Consider the following 25904-nt stretch of genomic DNA (forward strand, 5'->3'; position numbering starts at 1 on the left):
GCTAGGAACTTGCCTTAGCCGCGAAGTGTCTTCAGGGAGGCAGTTGTGGCCTTTGTTCTGCCTATTTCATCTGCCTCTAGAGCTTGATTCTTAATCCGTCTGGAAGGTAATGATTTCAACTGTCTAATCATACTGTTTTAGTGATTCTGAGTCAAGGGCTCTGTGGTCTGTGTTTTTATATGCTTGCTGGGGTCGTCTGTTTTCCCCTAGCTTTTCCTGTTGAAGAAAGTAGAATATTTCCCCTCAATCATTGTTTTAGATGCCACTCTGTTCATGAATATAGCTTAAAAATTTTGCCCCATTTAAAAATAATGTAAAGATAATTGTGTACAATGGCCAGAAGTGCTGAATTGTGAACCAGCAAATTCCTGGTCTGGTTCTTTGGCTTCGGTCAAGGATTTTGTTACTCCATTCTGCATGGCCTCCATTCTCATTGTCCTGTGAACCATCTCATGCTTCACCGTCAGATAATATATTTGCCTTCAGTTTAACAGGAAGACTAAGAGAAGGGGCTCTTCTTTTAAGGCTTCAGTTTCCAGAAATTGAAATACGGTGCCTGCTTATATCCCATGCCCAGAACGTAGTCACGTGACCAAGTTAGCTGTAAGGGAGGCTGGGGAATGTGGTCTTTATTCTGAGGGGCCCCGGGCCTGCTAAACACCAGATGTTCTTTTATTAAGGAAGAAGGCAAGAGTGGAATTATACTCAGCTAGCAGTCTCTGTTATAGAGAGTAAACAAGTACAATTCAAATTCTTGAAGACATACAGTTACTTATTTGTTCTCATGTCTAGCTCCAATATTAGATGGTAACATGTCAGGGAAGGACAGTATTTTTATTCACCTCAGTATCTCTAGCACTTAGCTGGTAAGTAGCTGATACCGGAAAGTCTGTATGTGAATGTCTTAAGAGTTTATGATTCTGTTCCTTGTAGAATTTATGTATCTTCATTTCCTAGCTTTAATGTAATCTTGACAAGATTAGCCTGTTACCACTTTGGTTAAAATGGAGAAGTCTGAGTTTCCTCACCCAAAGTTCTGATTTATTTTGTCTCAGCAGATGTTCGAAACATGATTTCTTTCAAGGTACAAATTACAAAAAGCAAAACTCTCATTAAGCGTTGTATTGGCCCAGAGCAGCTGCACTCATTTGTTGAAGTGTGTTGAGTACAATTTCATGTAGAGCATCCAGAGCTACTTATGGCCCCAACAATAAATGAAATCTCTCGTCCCATTTCAGGCATCAGAAGGCCTTTAGATACTCTAAATACTGCTACCTTGCTCAGGTCATGCTGATTTTGATTATAAAAGTGAGAGGGGTTTGGCAGATTACCAGATAAGATTCTGCCTGCTTCCTTCCCCCAGTACTTTTTAGCCTGAGAAAGATATATATGTTATAAAGCAAAATTATTACATGTAGAATCCTAAGGAGATAGATAATTGGAAATTGTTGTGTAGGTGGGACTGTCTTTTTCCCCAATACCTGTTGAATACTTATAAAATGACATTTATAATTCACAGTGGACTAAAGATCTGTAATGAAAATCTGAGGTCTCTACATTTATTCAGTCAGGTGAAAGTGACTCGATGTTTTAAATTAATCTAAAAATATCTGTAGTCTTTGACTTTAATCTAAATGAAACACCTGACCAAACAACAGTAACTGCAACAACAAAAACCCAAATGAAAATAATAACGATTTAAGGGGGAGAAAGAGATGCGGGTAGACTAGGAGAGTCAGGGAGCAGGCTTTATTTGCCCTTAGAAGTTTATGTAAATTAAAGCAAATGATTAAATTTGAGGGCCACTGAAACTGGGATAGGCTTTGAGTAAGCTAGTAGAATTTAATGGGGTTTGTTACTACAGGCTGATACTGTAGTATTATAATACTGCTAATACTAAGAACATTTTGTTAATCAGCTGATAACAAAAAAGCGCACTCTTGTATGTCTGTAACTTTGTGCAGGATGTTGTGGAGGTGAGATAGGGCAGGATTCAGAAATACACAGGATTTTTTTAGTCTTTGATTCTTCGTTTTATGGGAGGAAATTACACTCATTCAGGTAACATTATATATCAGTAACAGGCAGTGAGTGGGCCATACCAACTGAACAGGACAGACTGTACATTGGTGCATTGGGGAAGACGTGAAGGACCATGCAAACCTTGATTTGGGTCCTGGAGGTTGGACAGAATTGCAGTAGGACCAAGTGGAGGTAGAGCATCTCTAATAGGGACAACAGCGTGAGGATGGGGCACGACTGGAATGTGACTGTGGAAGAATCAGAAACCAGCTGAGCATATGTAGATGATCAGGCTGAGAAAAGGAACGAAATGGGTAGCTTGTGGTTTTTCTTTGCTTCTCTTATTTTTGTGTGGATTGCTGTCTGTCAGTCTGTGACCCTGGTGGTTATAGTTTTAGGGCAGCAAATTCTGGATGTTTGCCTTATTACTGTCTGAGTCTTGATTGGTAAGTTTCTCTGAAGGTGTTTTTTTGCATGCCCTTTTCTCCTGTAAGATACAGATTCTTAGGTGAAAGACTAATCACTCAGTAAGGAAAACCACTCACAGGATTATTGTGTTGTCTGGTAAATAAAACTCAGAAGTAAATTGATGTTAAACAGAATATCAGTATCAGAAGCAATTCAGTACAGTGTTTATTAGTATGTGCTGTATGCCTTGCTTGTCTGTCTAAACCTATGTGGTACGTTTAGCCTACTTTTAATAAATTTTCCTTAATGTTGACATTGTGACTGATTTGAAATATATAAGAAAACCATCCAGTGGTACACAAAGAAACATATATAGAGAAATGTTCATCTTCAGGTTGGCTAGCTTAAAAAAAATCTATAATAATTGAGCATCTCTGTTCAGACCGACAATTAAACTTTCATTTCCCCAGCCTTTAGTTATAATTTAAGTCCTGACTCTTTCTGGAAAGTTGGTAGTAAATATTTGATTGAGAAGAAATATTAAATGAATATACACATTTAGTCTTATAGGGAAGGCTTATAAGATGTAGATGCCCATAAAGTACAAAAAAATAATTGGTGTGGGAAATTTTGTAGCTTGATGCTTGAACTGTGGAACACTTGCTTTTACAAAATTGAGAACTGCAGACTACAATTAACTGTCATTAATTTCGTTGAGTAGAAATATGTTCCATTTACTGTACAATCAGGAGCCAGGCTTGAATGAGTTTAAATAGATGAAATCTAAATTATACTGACAGTCCATTAAACAGTAGCAGAAAATCCGTAAAGAAAATGGATTCACTATGATACCAGTTTATAATAAAATCATTTGCCAAATAGGAATTATAGCCAGGCATTGTGAATTCTCCTGTGTATTTCCAGTGAGCACTGCAAATTGTTTGAACCATTTATTGTAAAGCCCAGGCTCCTAGCGCATTGTTTTCAGTAAAGGAGCAGGCAGTGTTGCTTGAAATCTGCTCTGCAGGATGTGACACCAGAAGATCAGACTAGCAATTTGTTTGTTGTCAGCCATATGGGAGAGAAGAGTCTTCACTCCAGCCTGCCTGTCACTGGTTATTTTCCTATGAGTACTGGGTATTCCTGGAAGTGTTTGAACTCCTTCCATGTTGGTTTCCTAAATGTACATATTTCAGCCACGTTTTAGTTGTAATCTTTCCGTTAAGGACATTTCCATTAGCAATCATCCTCTAATTAATAGGGATTTTATAGCAGAATTTATTTATTTTTGATAGGATTCACTGAATTGGGATTAGAGTTGTTACCTGCCTTCTCAGGCATTAGAAAGGTAGATACAGTGGGGCCGCAGAAGTGAGAGTGGCCTCGAAAGTCCCTTCCCTCGTTTCTCTAATGCCCTAAGACACTTTGCTTCATGGGGCAGATGGCTGTCACTGATTTGGAAAATCGATTCCTCCTCAGGAAATCTTACTACTTACACAGCAGTTAGTAAGTATAAGAGAGATCCACATCACTTAACTGAAGTCTTGATGTTAAGCTGGCTAGAACTTTTTTCATAATACGGACTTAATATTTAGGGTTTGTACAAGGAGGGCTTCTTAAGGAACATGTTCAGAATGAAATGTGGTGATGAGAGTGCTTAAAATGTTTTTTGCTTGAGTAATACAAGTATCAAAACATGGCTAATATTTAGTGTATCAGTGTAACTAATAAGATTTCTTCTACTGGCCAGAAGATCTTGCTTTTTCCTGTTCTGCAGAGTTTCCAAGTCGGTGTAACATAGGATTCATTGGGGAGTGGGGGAGAAGGTCTCGCTGCAGCAGTTATCCCAAAACTATCAGCATCACTTCTTAAAGTTAGAAAGAGAATCATCTTCAGTCAGTCTTTAAGCTTTTGATACATTTTACATTGGAAGATTTTCTAACTTCTAGAGGAAAAGAGAAAAATATGGGAAATTGAAACAAATTTCCATTTAGTTTGTAATGACCTGCTTCCCTGTCCCTCTCCCCCTCCCCAAACTTGGTTTTTCTCATAATTTAATTCCCTGTTAGCATGATAATTCCCCTGTTAGCAATGAGGATAAAGTGGTTTCTAAATGTATATAGTGTTCTGTTTTTAGACAAAACCCTACATCACCTTTGTAGTACTGGTTGGAAATCTGTAGACGTCTGAGTACATGGAATTTAATTTTCATGAAATCTGAAAAGGAAGGAACCAAGGATATATGGTACCTGAGATCTCTTCCCCCAAGTTTAGAATCTTTAACAAGATGTTACCAGCCAATTTTGGTGGCAGTGTTGAGGGTCAAAACATAGGATAAGGATAAGGACTAAAAAGATTTCACTTGCAGAGATGCTGTGTTCCCAGTTGTTGTTCCCTTTTCCCTTTTAAGTTCTCCACTGGTCCCACCCAGTGCAGGGACCCTTTCCCCGCAGAAGAATCTAGCGGAAAACTAAAGGTAGGTCGTCCTGCAGTTGAGTTATTTCTTAAAGAAGTATTTATTAGAAACCAGCATCCTTCATGTTTGTGTTGATAGAGCATGGCTTTCTTGCTAGGATTTTATATAACTTCTTTTCAGTTTTAATATTTTTGTTCAGTTCATTTGTTTCTCATATAGTTTTTGAATGTTTCCTGTCTCGATGTAGTATATCGTTGGTGGAGGTGAGGCACGGTGACAGGTTTGACTGTTGTCCGGAAGGGGAAAGGAGACCAGAGGCTGTGTTAGAGGCCTCGCGCTACACGTGGATTGAGAGTTGGGATTTCCGTGTTCCTAGTGCACACGCCCACGCCCACACCCACACCCTGTTGTATGTTGGAAATTTGGAAACAGCCGTATTCACTGGTGAGATGCTTGTGGACTTTATTCTGCAGGATTAGACTAACTGCTGTTACCTCACTGAGTGGTTCAGAGTGTCGAGGGTGGAGGAATCCTGTGTAAGAGAAATGGAAAGCTGTTGGAGCAGTCCTGGGGGTCAGCCTCCACGCCCACCACTGTGCCACCCAGCTGGGTCTTTGGGAAATTTGTTGAGGAGAAAGTCTTTGTTTGTACGTGCTTTTCATAAGTAAAGGTTTTCTATTGGCTTTGCAAAGGGGTGAGAAGATATTTCAGAGATTAATGGCAGAAATAGGTCCATGGAGGGAAACTCTTATGGGACAGAGCACCGTGGCTGAGCGATGCCTGAGCGCAGCTTTAACGCCGGGCCCCCAGTGCCGCGTGCTCCGTCATTGGGCAAAGTGTGTGTCCACTGTGCTTGTGAGGAGGCTGTCAGGAAACGTGCTGACAGGTTCTTTGTGTTTCAGGATGACAAACTGCCTGATGCTTCAGGCTGTGGTTTTTACCCTTGGGAGGACCCTGCTCTTGTTCTATTTACATAACCTGCTGATTTGCTGAGGGTTGGAAAAGCAGCGAGAGCTTTCCTTGCCTCCAGAATCTGCCTTTCTGTTTTGGCTGACTTCCTTCTCCAGCCTAGCGAATGCTCTTTTGTTTGCAGATGGCACAAGAGAGTCTTGGACACAAAGCTATGCTGAGGTTGTGAGAAAGAGCCAGAAACACCCTGTTCAACGTCATGGCCCAAAACATGGACACAGGATTTGAGATCACTTAATCATGTGATCCATTTCCAGGCAGAGGCTACGTGTTAGAGAATAAGTCTTAACCTGGACCCATGGTTTCGTTTCCAGACACCCCTAGTAAGAAAAAAAATGTGTTATCCTGTGTTGTTTGGAATAATTGATATTGATGGTAATAGCCTCACCCATTTTTCTGGCCCATTTCAGGCTTGCTGATTTTAAGATTAAAAATATATATATTTGCCCTGCAGCAGCAGTTAGCTCAATCTGGTAAATATGCATTTTCATGTGGGCAATTTTGAAAATGTGCATTATGCACTTAATGGTTTGCATCAGCTTTGCTCAGTTCTTTCAGAACTGCTTGCTTTCTTTAAAAAATTTTTTTTCTTTTTTCTTTTCTTTCTTTTTTTTTTAGGAAAAGGTGTCTGCAGTACTTGAGTTGGCCATGGGGAGTTTTCAGGTTGAGGCTCATTGATCCAGCTGACTGAAACCAATTTTATCATCAGCTTCAGACAATCTATACTCTTATAAATTGCATGAAAACTCTTGGCAAATTCTTTTGGCTTTAAAAGATTACTGGGCACATATCCTAACTGAGAGTGTAACGTTGCATTGACAACGTTCTCATCATTCCCTTCCCAAATAAACCTCTTTATTTTTGTACTAACTGAACATCTATATAAAGTTACTTTCTTAAATAGCTGCTTAATCAGTGAGACAGGAGGGAGATACTTCTGAGTGTTTGGCCTTATTTAACCTTGTTTTGAAAATCGTTGAGAGTAATAAGTAGATGTTTGTATGTGTGTGAGAGACTTAAATTCCGCATTGTTTCTTAGGAGGTACTCTTTTTTAGTTGGATCCTCCTAATTTTTTATGAGAGAGTTACAAAGGAAAGTTTGATTCTACAATAATTTTTCATGCTTTTGTTTTAAAAACGAATTAGGGGGGAGGGTATAGCTCAAGTGGTAGAGCTTAGCATGCACGAGGCCCTGGGTTCAATCCCCGGTATCACCATTCAATGAATAAATAAACCTAATTATCCCCCTCCCCTTCCCAAATAACAATACAATAAATAAATTTTAAAAAATGAATTAGAAAAGTGAAATCAAAACAATGTATTTTTTTCCATTCCTATGGCAAGTTTGACATGGTGTGAAAAATTTTAAATCTGGTCAGAAATTTTAATGACCTGATCTTGGTCATTCTGTGTCTTACGACTCTTTATGTAAAATAAACTCTAAGTTTTGTCACTTAATTTTGAAGTGAACTTATCTGACTTTTTCACATACAAGTTTCAAAATACTGATAGAGATCACTTGATACAGTGACCTGTTTTACAGATTACTACCCTTATGCATTGGAATCTCATAAATGAATTTATAGCTTTGGATCCATTTGGGTTGCCATTATAACCTTTTAAACAAAAAGAGGTGACCTTATCTAGTACTAAGGCATCAGTAAGTAAATATGGTAATTCCCTAAGTTAGGTTTGAGGATCTGCCCTCTCCCTCTGCCTTGTCCCTCCTGGCAGCATTCCTCAGGCGGGGCTGCAAGGCGGCCTCCAGGTATGCAGGCAGAGGGGCATCAGATTTACATCCAGGTATATTTACAGATAATCATTTTCCTGAATGTAGCTTTGTAGTGAGAAATGAAAAAATATAGATTCTCTCTCTCATTCTGGAAAGCATTTTTATATACCAGTTAATAGCTACTCTATGTCTTTATGTAAGAGGGTTTATAGTAAATAATGATTCTGTTGATTATGAGCAAAATATATAATAAAGCTTTTCTTTGTGTAAAAAGAACATTGTTATACATAATCCTAACTGTGTTACCGTCTTTCATCTACTTCAGTTCTCTCTGGTCTCACCAACACCAGTGTCAGACATTAGTCTCCTTCGGGGGTACAGAGAATGCAGAAATGAGTAAGTTTATTTGAGCTCAAAACTGAAAGTGAAGTGGACAGTGTACACCGTCTGACTGCCAAGTAACTGAACAAACAGGGAACGTGGATTGCCAGTTTTATATAAAGGAAAGGAAATTTTATAGCAAGGAGAGGAGGCGTTGTCATTTCTTTACCGAGGAGCCACGAGAATTTACTGCCACTGAAGGTCACTTGTAAAGTTGCAGGTGCTTGTAGAACAAAGCAGTGAAGGGGGTTTGGTGTGGAGATAGGGGATTGGTGTTTCTTCAGGACAGCACAGCCTAGGGGAGGGTGAGGTGTACTGTGGGATCAGACCGTTGAATGCAGCAAGTTTGCTTATCATGTGAGCTCTACAAAAGTAGAGCTAATTAGTTAGGAAGGGACCTATTAGTTTGGAAGTCAGTGAATAGTAGCTAGGTATGACAGTGACATGTTATGAGATGCAAAAAATACTTCTTTCTAGGAGAAGATGGGGAGAAGCGGGCATGTAGACTGACTTGTGTTCGCATTGAGTGAGATGAGCAAACAGTTGATGTCTAGATGTTTGAAATGCTGGTAGTGTGTACAACAGGGATCAGAACACAGAAATTAAGACTCTGGCGTTGTCCCCAAGTTGTGCAAGTTGGGGCTGCAGTTTTTATTTAGGGAGTGGTGTCGTCGGTTTTTACTCAAATACCAAATTAGGCGTAGGAAGAGAAATATCCACCACAGTGGAAAGAGTTGTTTTGTTTGTCCCTTATAGTGATTAGCATGTTAAATGGATGTTGCCTGAATGGAGTTTTTTTTTTAGCGTGTTGGACTTTGGGACAAGATAGAAAGCTCAGTCAACAGTTTGTTCTTGAGCTGCTGTTTTACATGGATTCAGAGCTCGAATCGCTGCTGCTGAGTCTGTGTCTGAGTAGAGAAATCAGCTGGGAAGTCCTGGATGCCTCAGCAGTTGGCTTTTAGGCTTCTTCTTTTTCTGTAGTAACTTTGGGCTACAAGAATCCTGATGCCTTTCAGGAGATGTCCTGGAAAGGAGTGCCCTTTAGTCTTTTTCACGTCTTTCTTCAAGGTCTGCCTCTTGGTGGGTCTGCTAGGGCCATGGTGGGACTAGAGCTTCCCCTGGGCTGAATCTCCCAACATCTGCTCCTTTGCTTTTTTATTTTTGAGGCTCTTAACATGTGTGAAATGAGGAAATAGAGAAGTCTGTCTGTGTTCTCAAGCATCTGAGTTAATCTAAGGCATGTTTGTTGTTAAGGCATGTTTGTTATCAAGGGTCATGAAGAAGGATAAAACAAATGGTATTTTAAATATGGGCATTGTGGTCACTGTCCCTGGAACATTTGGTTGACTGCAGATGCCTCTACCTCTCAGTAAATAATACATAGACTTTCCTGTCCTAAGTGTCAAATGTAATTACCCAACCATTGCCATGGCAAATACAATTTAAGGATGTACTAGTCTTCCCTGAGGAAAACGTAATTTGGTTTATTTCATTCCATCTCTGATTGGCTGCCTTGGTTTTCTTTACTATTGGAAAATGAAGTATGTTTAGGTTAAATTTTATTAGAAGGTTATCCGCAAGATGTTAGATTGGCTTTCTTTTTCTTTCTTTGTTTGGGTGAAAAGGTCATTGTAATAGCATATTCCATCTAGTCTTCTTTACACATTTCATTTATTTCCTCACAAAATATTTATTAAAAAATAAAGCAGAACGTGGCAAAGCTGTTTCTCTTTGTGAAGACAGGGAAACGTCTATCTAAGTAAGATACTCAGGATTTCGTCTTGGTGTGTAACCTTGAGCATGTAATTCCCTTTATCAGAGTCTCTTCATCTGAATGTGGATGATCCCATGGGATTCCCACCCCTCCTATTTTCAGGGATGCTGGGAACAGTAATTGAGGCTTTATCAAATTCTTAAATTATCAGAAAAGTTGTCAAAAAGAACCCAAGAGCTGTTTTCCTTTAGCTTAAAATTATTTGTAATTTAATGTCACCTTTGAAAAATTTTTTTAATGTAAAAGGTATGTGCTTTGTCATTTGTTTATGCAGTGGCTTTATGGGCCCTGTCTGTGTTCCCTTAAAGGTAAATGCCATTGTTTTTAAAATTTCTTTTTCTTTTAAAGACTGTGTGTATATCGAGAGTCGGAGGCCAAACACACCGTATTTCATCTGTAGCATTCAAGACTTCAAACTGGTAAGCATTTTCCATGTGCTGTTGATTCTCCTCTGTACCTTATCTTCCCCAGTCCCATCGACTGTCTCTCTGGGTTGCTTCCCTCTTGTATTGACTTGATAACCAGTTCACCTTCTGTGTGCTAAGGGCCTGGTGGCTGCAGCACTCCAGGAAGGCAGGGCGCAGTTTTAGAACACTTAGTGTTATAAAGCTCCTACTGTAAACAGATGTTTCTGAAGTTTTTATTCCTTTAGTAGCTGTTCTGACAACAGTTTCAGAGATTCCCGTGTTCCTACGGTAGTGGTTTTTTCTCAGCCATTGTGAAGAATCTGAAGTAAGGTAAAATTGGGATTTGATGATGAGTAGGGAACAAAAAGAATATCAGCGGGCCAGAGATTAGTTTTCTGTGGCCATTGTAATTTACTTAGGTATTTTAAACAAGTAGGGAGTATATTTTGAACTTTGTTTTGGGGTTTCCCGGTGTTAGAGGCTGGGGGGAGGAAGTTTGGCCTCGGGGGGTATAGCTGCAGTACTTTCCCGTTGAAAACTTTTCACAGGTGCCTAAGTGTTAATGTTGCCCATCGTGAAATCTCTTGTTTTGAGACCACTGGTTCTCACTTTTGGGGCTTTGGATCCCTCGATATCTGTAGACAGTTTGCAGAGGTCTGTAAATAAACATCAGTCTTAAATAAATAAATTTACCTCACTATGTGTCTGAGCTACTGGTTTTCAAATGTATTGATACGCGGCTGTGATTTGAAAAATTGACTTATGTACTGACAGTACAGTTAAGAATCACTTTATTATGTATTTTCCTCAAACAATTGATATGTGAAATACTATCGAAATACTGTCATTTGGAGATCTTTTGAAATATTTAGATGTTCAAACAGAATCCTTGTACTTGAAGGTTGTGAACCACTGCGTACATTTTTAGGTCTAGAGAAATCCTGATTCTTTAGCTTTGTAGAGATACGTGTCAGTATTTGTGAATACCGTTATTTCCAAAACCCTTAGTCACTTTTGACAGTACTTGTGTTTTGACATACATTGTATGTGATATTTCAGTCTAAAGAAAAGTAATGTGTTCTGAACTCTGCTTGTCCTTTTTTAAAAAAAGTCATTTTAAATGACTCCAAATGTCCAGTTAGTGTACCTGACTTAATTTTAGAAGTTGCATGCCCTGTATTTTTCTTTATTCAGAAATTGTCATGTAAATAATAAATACATGCTTTTTTTTTTAACTTCTTTAAAAGAAAGTAAAATGGGTCATTTACTTCTAAGATTTCTTAATTCTTGATAGGCTGCTTTTACCTTCTAGTTGTTTTATAAGGTGGTCTTGCAGTTTAACCTTGTGAATCAAATGCTTTCTATTCAGATTTTATGTCAACATGAAGTTTTACCATTTTTAAAGGTCTCTGCTGTTTATTGTATGTTTCCTTCCAAGGATTTCTTTTTACAGATGCTGCACTGACATCTGAAAATCTGGGCAGTGCCCTTGCTTCCTGAAGACTTTTCTTTTGCTCGTGGCTGCTGCTGCTGCTGCTCTGTCCCTGCTCCTTGTCTTTGTGTGTGATTTTTACCAAATGTAATACCAGAAAAGATAAAGCTGGGAAATAAAACTGCAGAGATTTTTCTTTTACCTATTAGAGTCTGAGCCCCTTTTGTACAATTTTTGCCCATTAGCAGGTGCCTTGATGTTTGAACGACATCTCTTATGAAGTGCTCATTACAAAGTGATAGTTGTTGTTCGGGGCAGAGGCTCCTGCTGAGCTACAGTAATTGTTAACAGCAATAAAAGCTGAAGCTTCTGTTGTCAGTACTCGTCTAGGACAGCGCATTAAAGCTGTCTGCAAAAGCAGTGTGGGAGGTGGGGTGCCATATGTTTAGATACCTTTTTCTAAGTCACATATCGCTATGTCTTATGTTTTTGTTTGAGTTCTGTATTCAGCACATACTCGTTGTCTTTATGTAAGAATAACAGAGATGATGATGAAATATTTGCTCCTGGAAGGAATGTATTGTCTGGATACCCACTTTCTTTCCTTGATTCTCAGTATTACTTGTGAAAAGATAACCTAAGAGATGAGAATAAACAGAGACCTTTTTTCCTTTAGCTTACCCAGCCTGTAAAGGGGAAAGATGAACAGAAGGAAATGTGCTTTGTTTCTCTGCAAGATTTTAAAAAGAAGAAATTGGAGTTGGTTTTGCCCACAGCAAATACCATGCATGGCAAGTGGAACAATGGAAAACAGAAACCCAGTAGCTTTGAAATGTTTTTGATTAATTACGTATTTTTTTAGCCTTTTTTTTTTTTTTTGGTTTGAGGTTTAACTGAGAGATGTATTTCTTTGTTTATATCATAAATTAGAATTAATCATTTATCATGGTGAGTTCTTTAGTATAAAGTAAATTTTGGGACAGTCTACGGCACCAGGTGAATGCCCTTTGTAGGGCAGGAAGCTGGGAGAAGCAGAGGGTTGGAGCAAGGGTGCAGAGAGCAGGGTGAGAGCCCACTCTCCCTGAGTCCTGCTGCACGGATGCTTCTCCCACTGGATTCTCAGATTGTCCTTATCATTACCTCTCAGCAAAGGGCTCTTTTCCTGGGCCAGGTTGAGCAGAAATCTAGTAACTGTAACTGGAAGAGCCTGTTAAGACATCTGCAACCCTTTCTTCTGCTGCGCTCCCGTAGGTCTTCCAGGTCATTGTGTGACTGAGTTTGCTTTGGGGGTTTGTTCTGGAATGAGTCAGTATCACCAAGGAGCATTGCATTATATCCTCGAGTGCAGTTAGTGGTGTTGGGGTGTCATCAGTGACTTTGGCAGGTGTTTATTGTGTTCTTTGTTGAGAGCAGCACCATAGGGGGACTGAAGAACATAAGGTACAATTCCCTCCCTCAGTGATTCTGGGTTCTAATTGGACGCACAGTGGTGGTACTGTCAGATGTCAGCCCTCTTTGGGGGACACTGAGTAGAACTGATGTGGAGGAAGCCATTCACTTTTTGTCCCAAGAGAAGGATTCCTTTCTTTTACTAAAAAACAATAAAATTCCATTTTTATAGAAATTCAGGCCTTAGCACAATAGAATTCATTTGTATCCAGAAGTAATCATGGACTCTGAGATTGCGTAACAAGCTTATTGAGATGAGTAGCTTCCACTCACTGTAACACCAAGGAATTCCTTGTCTGGCGCTAACAGTGGTACTCAGGCCGAATTCCTCACTCACGGGAGAGTAGGTGGAGCTGTTTCTTTGATATTCTACATGGGAGTTCTGTGTGGATTTCTAATGAGTTTCTATCATTCATTAAATAGAAAAAAATATGATTTTTATTTCCTTGAGTTACATAATTATCCCTTTTTAAGCTGCCATATGAAATGGATTTTCAGGTAGGGTGGGTAATTATTGCAAATATTATTTTGAACAAATGGCATTTTTGCTCCTATTTGATTTATTAAAACTTAACTGTCACTAAAAGTAAGCCTGGTCTAGAGATTCCTTAGAGTTGGGGATATGCCTTTCAGGATATCATGGTATTTTCAGTTGACTTCTAGGGCTCAGTGTGTTGTTACGGCTCTGCATGGGTGAATGTGCTATTGTGTCATTTATGTCCCTGACAGTCACATACTGTAAGTGCTGATTTTCAAAGTAGGGTGGCTAAGGGTGCATATACCACTGGTTACCTTGGAGAAGGCACATCTCCATTACTACTGTGATGCAGGGGCCAAGTTATTTAAGATTTAATATGGCATGCCTCTTTGTTTCACTGCCAAATGTGAGCAACTGGGAGAGGAACATTTGAAATTTTCTTTCCAGTTCCTGGTTTGTACCCGTAACACTACCCCAAAAGCTGATCACCACAGCATGACACACAGGGACTTCAGCTTAGGTTCCACTTATCATTGAAATTGCCCTCTCTCCACCAAATTGAGTTTCTCAGAAGTGTATGTTAAAAGCAGGAAAATGATTTTTGTTCTTTAAAATGAACACTTACTGAGAATAAGTAATTATATCTTCTCACTTTTCGTTAGAGACCTTACACAGGTAATTCTGGGAGGTAGGGAGTCTTCGGGAACATGCCCTCTGTGTGCACACCCACGTATGCACAAGGAGTTAATGTCATTTATGATAATTTATAATGTACCATGATTATTTAATCCCAGCTTGGCTGTTGTGACCGCACAGCACAGAATGTATGGTGGATGGACATTCAGGAAATGGGCATTCATTTTAAATTAAGTAAATCTTGTTTTGAAAACGTTTTGGGGGGTGTTCAGGAAATCCACATTAATGTGAACATGGCTAATTCAGAGTTGAGATGTTATTCTGGGACTGGGTTTGAGGGTGGCAGAGTGCATGGGTTGAGACTTTGATATCAGCTGGCCTGTTTCATCAGCTGCTTGCTGTCTTTTATGGCCTTGGGCAAGACTCTAAACCCTCCGAACCTTGCTTTATTGACCTATCAAGTTGGGCTGTGAAGCACCTACTTTGCAGATAGGTTGTTTTTAGATTAAAAGATCAAGCCTGCAAAGTGGATGGTGCAGTGTCTGGGCCACGGGATGTTCATGATGCTGATGTTCAGTTGGCGCCCTCGGTTTGAGGGCGGATATCAGTGTTTTATTCATTGATGTATACTTGGCATCGCCCATGTTAGATCCAAAGTAAACATTTACTGAACATTGAATGAAGTTACATTTCAGTGGAAAAAATCGACTGGATAAGGTTTTCAAGGGGCTTTAGTAGTAGTTTGATATGATGCATGCATTAAGTACAGATTAACCTTCTGTTTCTTAAACAGGCCAAAGATAAATCTGTTTCTTTACCTTCAGTTAGCCTGCAGTGTATAGTATTTTATATAAATTCTAAAAATACTTTAAAACTCAGTTTTTTATTTTCTTCTGGAAGTTTATGAGTGTTGCCAAAATCATAACTTTTTTAGGCTTTATTATATTCTGTTTCGAATTTTCTATATTACTTTTAGCAAAGATACATGAGGGCTTAGTGTATGTGTAGACGTCCCAGAGAAGGCCAGCTGATACGAAAAGTGCCTTAGGGTACTACCGACTTTCTGTGTCAAACTGGTTTTTCTCTTTCTTTTTTTTTTTTCATGGTCCCTCAAGTTAGGCCTGCAGAATTGAGTCTGTCTACAGTTTTTTGTTTGTTTGTTTTTTTCCCTCTTTACCCTGTTTGCAAGTTCCCTATAAAAAGGGCAGTACCACTTGGTTATAGCAGTGTGACTTAAGCATAGTGTTGGATAATGAAGTGAAAACCTTGACATTTGTTATCAAGTGTCTTCAGTTTACAGAGTGAGGGAGTAAGTATTACTTAAAGAGATAATGGAAGGTACAGCAGAGACAGTTCTTTACAAAAGATTTGCTCCTTCTTGTTGGCTTAGTTGCTCTCACCTGTCAGGGGTGAGTGCCTCAGTGTGACACTGCTCGTCTCCCGCAGTGATTCCTAAGTCAAGACAAGGTTGGGAAAAAGAAGGGAAATCTGTCATTTGCAACAATATGGTTGGACTTCTAGGGCATTTACTCTAAATGACATAAGTCAGACAGAGAAAGACAAATACTGTATGATATCACTTATATGTGGAATCTGAAAGATGCAACAAACTAGGGAATATAACAAAAAATAGAACAGGCTCCCAGATACAGAGAATGAATTAGTGGTTACCAGTGGGGAGGAGGACAGGGGAGGGGCAGCATGGGGGCGGAGGATTAAGAGGTGCAGACTGCGTGTATAAAGGAAGCTACAGAGGTACATGGTACAGCACAGGGTAGATGCCCAGTATTCTCTAATAACTGTAAATGGAGTATAATCTTTAAAAATTGTGAATCACTGTATTGTACACCTGTAACATATATTATACATCAACTATAATTTAAAAAGTAAAAAAAAGGAAAAGGTTTGAATTAAGGTTTGAATTACTAATTTGGTGCTAGAGTATTCTGAAGGCCATACGTTTTCCCCTTCTTTGTTTGAAATACAGGTCATGGTTGCTTAGTTATTAGGGATAAGCATTGTGATAAACTACAGTGAGGTTTTGGGCTTCCTCCACGCTGTGTCTAGAGTAAGCCACTGATAATAAATGTATGTGCAAGGACTAAATGTCCTTTTCACATGTGAATTTGAAGTTTATAATTGTATTTAATCCTCTAAGAGGCAAGAGGAGGATGAACTTGCACAGCCTGGAGTCTGATGGACACAGTCAGATGAGGTGGTGTTGGATTTCTGCTGCGCCTGCCCCTCACCTCCACCCCAGTTATGAAACAATCCTGTTGAAAGTTATTTTGAATCACCCAGCCTTTTCGCATGATGTGAATGTCCTTTATAAGCGGAGGGATGTGGTGATACAAGTGAAAATCAAAACGAGGCTTTGGGAATAAATAATCTCAGAGCATCTTATTGACCCCATTTACTCAGCTTCTCAGCAGTCCATTTTCACTTGTGACTGACAGTCATCGTAGGCCACGTGGGATTTAAAATTTTAATGGTTCACAATTACTGTGAAGTTGGGTAATTAATGTTTCTCGTAATTTATTTGTGTTTTAGGACTCTATGAAATCACTGAAAAAATTTTGTTTAATTATATTTACTTCCATGAAAAAATTATCTTAAAATGTCATTTTAGTAAACCTGTTCTCTGTATGTGAAATGTTTTCAATGCAGAAAACTCTAGGTATTCTAATCTTTTTGAAAAAGAACTTAAAGTTTGAGACAGCTTGATATTTTCAGAAAGCTCCTGTGCAAGAATCAATATTCTTGTGAAGTCCTATCATTTACATTCTATTTCTTAGAACTGGAAATTTGTAATTTGTATGTATATGTGGATATTTATGTTAAGAAACAACTCAAAATAATACAAGAAAAAACCCATTAGGAGACTCGAAAGAAAACTAGGGCAACTGAGATACTGTCAGTGTTTTCTGATTAATAGAATAAAGAAATGCTTTGAAATGATGCTTTAATGTTTAAAGTGTTTTAACAATTACTTGAACTTTTGCGTATTAAATAATACCAGGGTGCGTAGAAATGCTTTACTAGGTATCTTTTTGTTTAAAACCCTTGATTCGAATGAAAAAGGATTTGAGTGGCCTGGTTAATTGAATTCCTAGTGCAAGAGATTAACCAGATTCATTTTTATTTGACACGGTAAAAATTGAGTGTACTGCACACGCTATTGCACAGTTGAATTTTTGATTTGGAATTTGCAGTGCTGGTGTGGGGAGGAGGAAGTTATGTGGAGAATGTTATGGCTACTAACACTTGATATCCATGTAGATCTTATATGTATATTGTCACTGAGACAGTGGGAGTCTGAGACTGACCACACAGAAAGTATAACGTGAGGGAGCCCCAGATGTGCTCTCGGGGGTGATCTGTAGAGGAAGAAAAGAAATGAAAAGCATCAAGATAAAGACATTTCCAATATTAGCTTATTTTCTTGGGATTTGTCTTTTTTTGTTTGTTTTCAAAGAGACATAAAAAATAAGTAGTTAATGGAGCATATTAATACCTTGGTCTATAGAAAGATGTTAGAGAGTGATTCTTTGCTTCTCACAAGGAACTACATGTAACAGGGCTCCCTAAAAATGATTTAATATTAAAAGTTTGCTTATCTGTAATTTTAAAACAATTTTAAAAACAGAGATGCTTATAAGTATTTGGATTTTATGGGGTTTTAGTTCGTTTACAACCACATGAAATTGGGTTGGTTAGGTTTGGGGAAATGTTATGTACTCTAGAGTATTTGAAAAGGGATGTACTCAAACTATTATCTGAGGTACCTTTTTTTGATGCTTATCAGGACTTTGCTGGCTTTCAGAAGTTGCTAATTTTTTGCTCATTTTAAATGTTTTCAGAGTTTCTTTAAAAAAAAAAAAGATATACGATACATACACCAAACTGACTTTGCTTCTAAAAGAAATAGTGTCTTGCTTGAACTTTATGCTCTGGCCTGTTCACTGTACTTACCCTGTGGGCAGTGTGAGCAAAGTAAAGCTAGTTTGGATGGTATCTTTCTTTCCTCTGGTGTTAAGCTTTTGTCTTTTACATTGTCTTTAGCTTTACAAAATTAAACCCGGACTTTAAGAAAATGGTAGGATCTTTCTTTGAGGTTCCCCCCACCCCACCCTAATGTCTTGAGTATCTTACTAAGTAATGTCAAAATCTCTAGCATCTCTCATTAGAAACTCTTCTGAAAGCTCAGTTTGTCCACTTGCGGTTCATTTTATAGGCGTGTTTATCTGACACCACTGCATTTTGGTTTTTATTATAAGCAAAGCATGCCACTGTCACTGTACTTTGACACTGTGTCACATCTTAACTTGGTTATTTTGGGGGCACACACCATACTGCTTCATGACAGGCCCACATGAAAGTGTGGAGCCAGAGGGTCATATGTTTTTTCCTGCTGGAGCAAGGAAACGGCTTTGATTGATGCAGAGAAGTTAACTTTAGTGATAGAACCAATTCTCTGAGATTTCCGAAGCCATCTGCTAAAGGATTTGTGCAGATACCTGCTTGTGTGCTGAGTGCCCCTAATAACCAGGGTATGAGGGGACATTGGGCATGTTAACTTAAAACTTTTTTCTTTTTTAGGTCCACAACTCCCAGGCCTGTTGCAGATCTCCAACTCCTGCTTTGTGTGACCCCCCAGCATGCTCTCTGCCGGTGGCACCACAGCCACCACAGCATCTTTCTGAAGCCGGGAGAGGGCCTGTAGGGGTAAGGAGAATCCCGTTTTTAAAAGCTGTCAATATTTTATATCCCATAGGGTATAAAATAGGAATATTACCTCCCTCCCCAGAGCCCCTTTAAAAATGTGCTGTATTGTATGTGTTTTTAAAGGAGTAACAAGTACATGCACAGAGGAAGCAAAATACGGGACTTGCCTTACCCCTCTAGGACAGTTCCAGAAGCGGGCGGGGTTTGGTGGTGTGGGGTATTCTGGCACCAGCAGAGAGCATGCTGGGCTGCTGCAGGAAGCAGGAGCTGGCAATCAGCAGCGAGTATGGATGTTGGCAACTGAAATGGGGGAAACAGGGGGTAAGTTTGAGTCCACGTGTGGAGGATGCATTTCCCCAGGATTCCTGGGACCCATGGCCCGTGAATCTAAACTACCTTGGGTGCTGTCCTCTCAGGGGACGATTTATAGAGTATTGCTCAGAAGTAGCCAGGCTTTTCTGCAGTGCCAGACGTAGAAGGAAAGCCTTTTGAAAGCCTTGGGCTGTAGATGTAATGCCCTCAGCTGTTCTCTGGTAAATCCTCGGTAATGTGGGATGACTGTGAGAGGTAGCGGGGTGAGCTGTCTTCAGCGCTTTATCCCTCAGAACGCAGGGCCTGCTGTTAGTGATCCACGAGGGTTCTTTTTGTGTCATGTGAGTCACCTTCTCTGAGAGCTGTGTGTACACCTGTCTTCCTTGTCCTTCCTTTATGAGGATTTAATGCTGAAGTTTTCTGAAAGATAGGTGTTTATTCTGATCACCTGCTGTTAATTACTAAAGAAATTTGAGACCTTTCTCTTGTTGTATGTGGGGCTCAAACTCACACTCAGAAAATAACACAAGAGAATAGTTATCACACATGCACGCACAATTCAAATTAGTGGCGATGTGTAATGAATTGTTCAGTTGCATGTAGAACATTGATACCTTGAGACTAAGAGAGTGCTCTGAACGGGCTGTAGCACTTGGGGAAGTTTTGTGAAGGCAGATAGGTTTGAAGAACTGAGTATGTGTTTGATACGTCAGTAACGTATGGGCAGACAGAGTGGACGAGCCTTCCGGGTGTACATGTCAGCCTGGCCCTGTAGGCAGCCTAGGCAATGAGCCGGGTGAAGCTGGGAGTTGTCAGAAGATAACCACAGGATGGCACCGAAGAGCACAGGTTAGTGGGTCTGGGGAGGCAGAGGTGGGGTTATATAAAATGCGGTCAGATCACAGAGGCTCTTAAAGATTAGACAAGGCAAGATTTTACGTGCTAGACAGAAGAGAGGCTTTGCAGGCTTTTTTATTCCAGGCAAGCCGATTTGCAAATCACTGCTTAAGAAGATTTCATCGGGTAGCAGTGTGCAGTACGGAGTGGGGACAGATTGTGAAAGTTCCAATTAGGTGGCTAGGGCTGTCATCCATGCGTAAAATGAAGAAAACCAAGACAATGGAGATTGGGTATTAGTAACTATAATAAAATGACAAACAATTATCACAACAACATTTTCTTGTTTAGATAGTTGCCAGTGTAATTTATCAAGAATTAGACTAGAAAAAAGGTCCATGTTATGGAAGCCTTGGAATTCTTGATATAATAGCCATTCACAATGAAAGATAAAACCCAATGTAGTGGATAAAAATCTGATTTTAACCCCTGGAGAGAGATTGACATCTTAAGGGACAAATTAGCAGAGTTCTGACTTGACTGCCTATTTCAAAAGTCTTGGCATTTTACCAGTTACCATCACGCGCGTGCGTGTGTGTGCAATCTTTCAGGCCTGTATTATCTTTATCCTCTAATCAGTGTGGCTGTTATTGTTAGACTGTTTCGTTTACTGCAGTACTCACTAACCAGGGTTTTCTGAGTGGATTTTAAATTTTACCCATAATAACATTGATTTTTTTTTTAGTCAGCTTTTTTTATATAAGCATTAGTGATGACCAGTATTTATTTTTTTAGCAGTAAAAATCTTGTGCCCACTGAGGATTAAAATAAATTCATGATTGGTGCTGTACTCAGATACCATCATATGTCTGTTGGAGAAGATTCCGTAATAAGATGATAAATCTTTCAGTCAAGATGATGCTGCATAAAGCTAACGTACTGATTGTTCTTTAACAACGCTTCATGCTGCCAAAGTCATTTGAGCTGGATCTGAATCCGATCCAGTTGGCAGAGCTCCTCTCCATGTGTGGAGCTCTCATAAATTCTGCAGGCACGCAGATCTAATACAGTATAATGAGAGAGCTGCTGGGAGGAAAAATTGATTACAGGGTTGCAGACAATATCATTAATGTTTCCTGCCATGATACACCAGATGTCTTCCCTAATAGGCTATTTTTGTTAATTTAGTTTTTATAGGATAGCATTGATTGCATCATAATTTAACTTTTTTGTGCATATTCAGGTATATATGATCTGTGTTTCTGTACTAATGATGACATCAACTCGTAAGATGTAATTTTATCAATTTTTATCTGTTCATTTAAAAAGTATTTGTGCTGGAAAGGCAATATTTTTGCTTATTGAGATTAGGTTAGCTTGGTTGTCTTCTAGCAAAATGTTCGTGGGTAGTGAGGGAGGTGAGGAGGTTAAGAAAACATTAAAGGAGACTTAAAAATGCATGTTCATTTCCTCTCGTGGAGGTGGCTCGTGGCTCTGCGGGCTGGAGCGCTTGTTGGGTGCATTCATCCCCCTCCTCACCAGAAAAATCAAGGGCTGGTTAGGGTATTAGTTATTTAGCATTTTTAGTTTTTAGTCTTTTTGTGTGCTTAAGACCTCTGTGGAGTGGCTGACATACAGAAGTAAGACAGTGTTGTAATTGTGGGTGGAGCTATTTTATTTAAGTTAGTATTTCTTTAACTACTGGTTTTGCTTTGGGGGCGTTATCCTTTAGAGAACAGTTTTTTTTTTCTTTTAATGAGTTCCTGTCTCATGTAGGACACATTAATTAACCTTTCTAACCCTTAGTTTTCTCACTTACAAGATGGGTATGTACTACTACTGCTTACCTCAAAGGGTTGTTGCAAGGATGAATGAAATCATTCATTAAATTGCTTAGCATGGTGTCTAGCATGTAATAAGCATTCATTAAGCATTTTCTGTTATCACGTAGAATTTTGTTGTACAAATTCAGGTTTATATAATTCATTGATTTTTCTGGGTATTCTTAATCTGAAGTCCATGGGTACCTAGGTGGTCTCCTTGAATTTAAGAGGGTCTTTGAACTTCCTGAAATTGCTTGCAAAGTCTTCTATGTATGTGCATTTTCCTGGAGAAAGTATATACTTTCAACCATGGATGCTAATCAGTAGATTCCTAAAATGTTGAAAAAATGTTTAAATTAAGTTTAGAAACAGCTACTTTCTAAAGTCTCTTGAGGTGGGTTGCTTGCAACCTCAGATCAGCTCGCTGTTTGCTAAGGAAGTGAACTAACGAGGAGCGTTTGCTTTGTGCCGAGGCTCACCGCTGCTCTGCTCACGTGCTCTAACCCATGTCACCTCCCCTGCGGTCTGTGATGTATCTTGTATGTGACAGAACGCGAGCTTTGCCTTTGGTGAGTGGCCAGACTGCGGTTTAACTCAGGAAGTCACCCTGGGTGATCCCTGCCTCGACGCCCCCTGCCTTCACTTTACTAGCGAGTTTTTCACTAACATGCTGTTTATTCACGTAGAAGAGTAGAAGGCTTCTGCCACAGAGAGCCTTACAGGCTGGCCTTTACCCTGAACAGGTGGGCAGTGTTGCTAAGAGCGTGGTGTGTGGACCCTGTTTAGTGTTGGTGAGTTTTGTTTTCCTGTTGGCACTTGTGGTCGTCATATCTTTAATGTCCTTTTGTCTGAAAAAATGCATAACTAGGAAACACCAATGATGAATTCTCTTTTCACTCATCTTAACAGTTCATTTGAAAAATTATCCCCACCGTCTGTTTGTTAGCCTGTGTTTGTTTCAGATAAAACTTCGTGCGTGTGCGAAATTGGGCTTTGCATCTCTCTCGGAATAAATCCACATCCCTGGTCTAGACAAAGCTGCCCCCAACACAGAGCAGGGAGCTGGGCCAAGTGCCTCTCCAAGCCCCAGCATCCTGAGGGGCTGCCTAGGCCAGAAACCCGGTCTCCTGGGTCTCTGGTTAATGTTCTTTCCACTGCTGCTTGCGACCTCCCGGACCCATAGGGTGGTCTCCCAGCCAGCCCATGTCAGACACCATTTACTTCTTTTGAAGCTAAGAATACTTTGCCAGATAGCTAGTTTAAACTTTTTGACTGAGTCTCAAACCAGTGTTAAAACACTGTTGTTTTTTGCTTATGTAAGGCATTTATCATTTTTAAGTGTCATTTCTAACACTGGTACTTTTTATACTTGGGACTTTTGGTTCTATTTAATAATTAAAAGTGAACATTTATTATAAAATGCTATTTTCAAGGTAAAGTTAATTATATTTCTTACCTACCTGGTGCTTGTAAAGAATTGTCATCTGGTTGCCTGTTTAGTTACATAGGAGTTTTGAGGGCATCCTCCTTTTTCAGAGTTTACTGTGGTTTCCCCGATTGCCATTAAGTGTGCCAAAAATAACCATTGTCTTTTTATATTTGATTGTAGTGAAAGGTGTTAAAACCACTGATTTTCAGAAAAATTGCCAATACAGATACTGTATTAGTTGAGGGATTAATTCATGTACCCTAATGGAAGATGATTGCTAGCTGTTGAATTAAGAAAAAAATTCTTAAAACGCACAGCTGACCAATGTTAGTTTTAGAGAGCACAGACCCTGCTTCCGGATGAACTCCTTTCCTTTAGAGCAGTTGTTTTCACACCCTGCTCTCCCTTAGAAGTTAGTTGTCAGTTAATTTATTCTTAAGGCTACCTTCCATTACAGTTATCTTTTCCTTTTCACAAAAGGGTCATCAAGCCACATTTTCAGAACATAGATTTCAATAACCTCATGATTTTATAAAACTGCCTACTGTCCTTTTTTTTAAACTGCCTACTGTTTAAGCAGGTTTTTTTTGTTACCATAGGTCTATGGGAAATGTAATGATTACTTGTAAGTTTTACTGAACTTCCCTTTCTTTGAGAGGTAATGCATCACCCTGTATTACTTACAGACACAGTTAGGCCTTTCAGCCTTTCTTGTTTTGGGGCTGTTTTGTACTGTTTGAAAAGTATCTAAGCAAATGTGTAGAATTCCCAAGCTTTACAGGTTCTCCAGAATCAGTTTTACTCATAAATTGCCAAAGACATTTCAGCACGTGGAAGTAGAGCTTGCAGTTCTGTTTAGTTTAACTTTGTTTTTAGTGTCATCCCTCTTTTTAGGATATCATAGTATTTGTAGTGACAGTATCTCTTAAAATATCAAGGTCTTCAGTTTTTCTTAGGGCCTAGGTCAAGTTTAAGTAATACACCTGAGGTTAATCAGTCCTTTTCAGAGTCTAGAAATTATTATGCCTCATGCCTGGAAGTTGGCATTTTCTGCTTTTATCTTTGCTTGATTATCAGACACTTGTCATTCCCACCCCTCCCTTTTTTTCCTTGTAAATAGACTTTATTTTTTAGAGCAGTTTTCTGTTCACAGCAAAATTGAGTGGAAAGTATAGATTTCCCACATACCTCCTACCGCTCTTTGTGGATAGCCTTCCCCATTAGCAGGATGCCCCGCCAGAGTGGTACATATATTACAGTTGATGAACCTACACTTCATCATCACATCATTATCACCCCGAGTGCATAGTTTACATTAGGGTTCACTGTGTGTTGTACATTCTTTGGGTTTGGGCAAGTTTGTAGTGCCGTGTATCCACTGTTAGAGCTTCATACCAGAGTAGTTTCACTGCCCTGAAAGTCTCCTGTGCTCTGCTTATTCCTCCCTCCTTCCTCCTAACCCCTGGCAGCCACTGATCTCTTTGCTGTCTCCATAATGTTGCCTTTTCCAGAATGTCATATAGTTGGAATCATACAGTATGTAGCATTTTCATTTTGGCTTCTTTAACTTAGTAAAATGCACCTAAGATTCCTCCAAGTCTTTTCATAGCTTGACAATTTATTTCTTTTTCATGCTGAATAATATTACACTGTTTGGATGTACCACAGTTTATTTATCCTTTCACCTACTGAAAGACATTTTTGTTCTTCCAAGTTTTAGCAGTTATAAATAAATCTGCTCTAACATCTGTGTGCACATTATTGTGTGGACATAAGTTTATAACTCATTTGAGAGCCCAGTTGCAGGATTATATGGTAAGAGTGTATTTAGTTTTCTAAGAAGTAACCAAACTGCTTTCTAAAGTAGCTGTGCCAGTTTTCATTCCCACCAGCAATGAATGAAAAGTTCCTGTTGCTCCACAAATGTCCTCACCAGCATTTGGTGTTGTCGGTGTTCTGGGTTTTGGCTATTCTAATAGGTGTGCAGTGGGATTTCACTGTAGCTTGAATTTGCATTTCCCTGATGACATGTGATATAGAGCATCTTTTCATATACTTATTTGCTATATATGTGTCGTCTTTGGTAAGTTGACTGTTAGGGTCTCTGGCCATTGTTTAATCACATTGTTTTCTTACTGTTGAATGTTGAGAGTTCTTTGTATATTTTGGATAACAGTTCTTTATCAGATGTGTCCCTTGCAAATACTTTCTCCCACTCTGTGGTTTGTCTTTTTCTTTTCTTGACAATATCTCTTTCTAAGCAGAGGTTTTTAATTTTAATGAAGTTTAACTCATCAGTTCTTTCCTTCGTACATTGTGCCTTTGGGTTGAACATAAAAAGTGATGTCCAAACCCAGGGTCATCTAGATTTTATTCTATGTCATCTTCTAGGGCTTTGTAGTTTCACATTCTGCATTTAGGTCTGCGATCCATTTTGAGTTGATTTTTGTGTCTAGATTTTTTTTTCCTTTCCTCTTTTTCTTTTTTGCATATAGATGTCTACTCATTCAGCACCATTTGTTGAAAAAACTGTCTTTTCTGTATTGTATTGCTTTCGTTCCTTTGTCAGACACTGGTTGACTCTATTTATGTGGGTCCATTTCTGGGCTGGCTAATCTATTCCATTGTTCTGAGTTGAGAATGAAATGCAGACATCTTGACTATTTACTCCTAA

The 25904-nt window shown here is 39.2% G+C and overlaps 1 protein-coding gene across 4 annotated transcripts in view; it reads left to right on the forward strand.

The window, feature by feature from the left end:
• RERE (arginine-glutamic acid dipeptide repeats) overlaps positions 1-25904 on the forward strand; it is a 366213-nt gene that overhangs the window by 152705 nt on the left and 187604 nt on the right. For 3 of the 4 annotated variants that reach the window (XM_072975465.1, XM_072975466.1, XM_072975467.1), the window contains exons 3-4: positions 10051-10121; positions 18704-18829. In XM_072975465.1, the coding sequence (XP_072831566.1) occupies positions 10051-10121; positions 18704-18829 (197 nt within the window). The remainder of the gene's footprint in view (positions 1-10050; positions 10122-18703; positions 18830-25904) is intronic. The other variant, XM_072975468.1, reaches the window with a different exon arrangement.

This window comes from Vicugna pacos, chromosome 13 (genome assembly GCF_048564905.1).
Source record: "Vicugna pacos chromosome 13, VicPac4, whole genome shotgun sequence".
NCBI lineage: Eukaryota > Metazoa > Chordata > Mammalia > Artiodactyla > Camelidae > Vicugna > Vicugna pacos.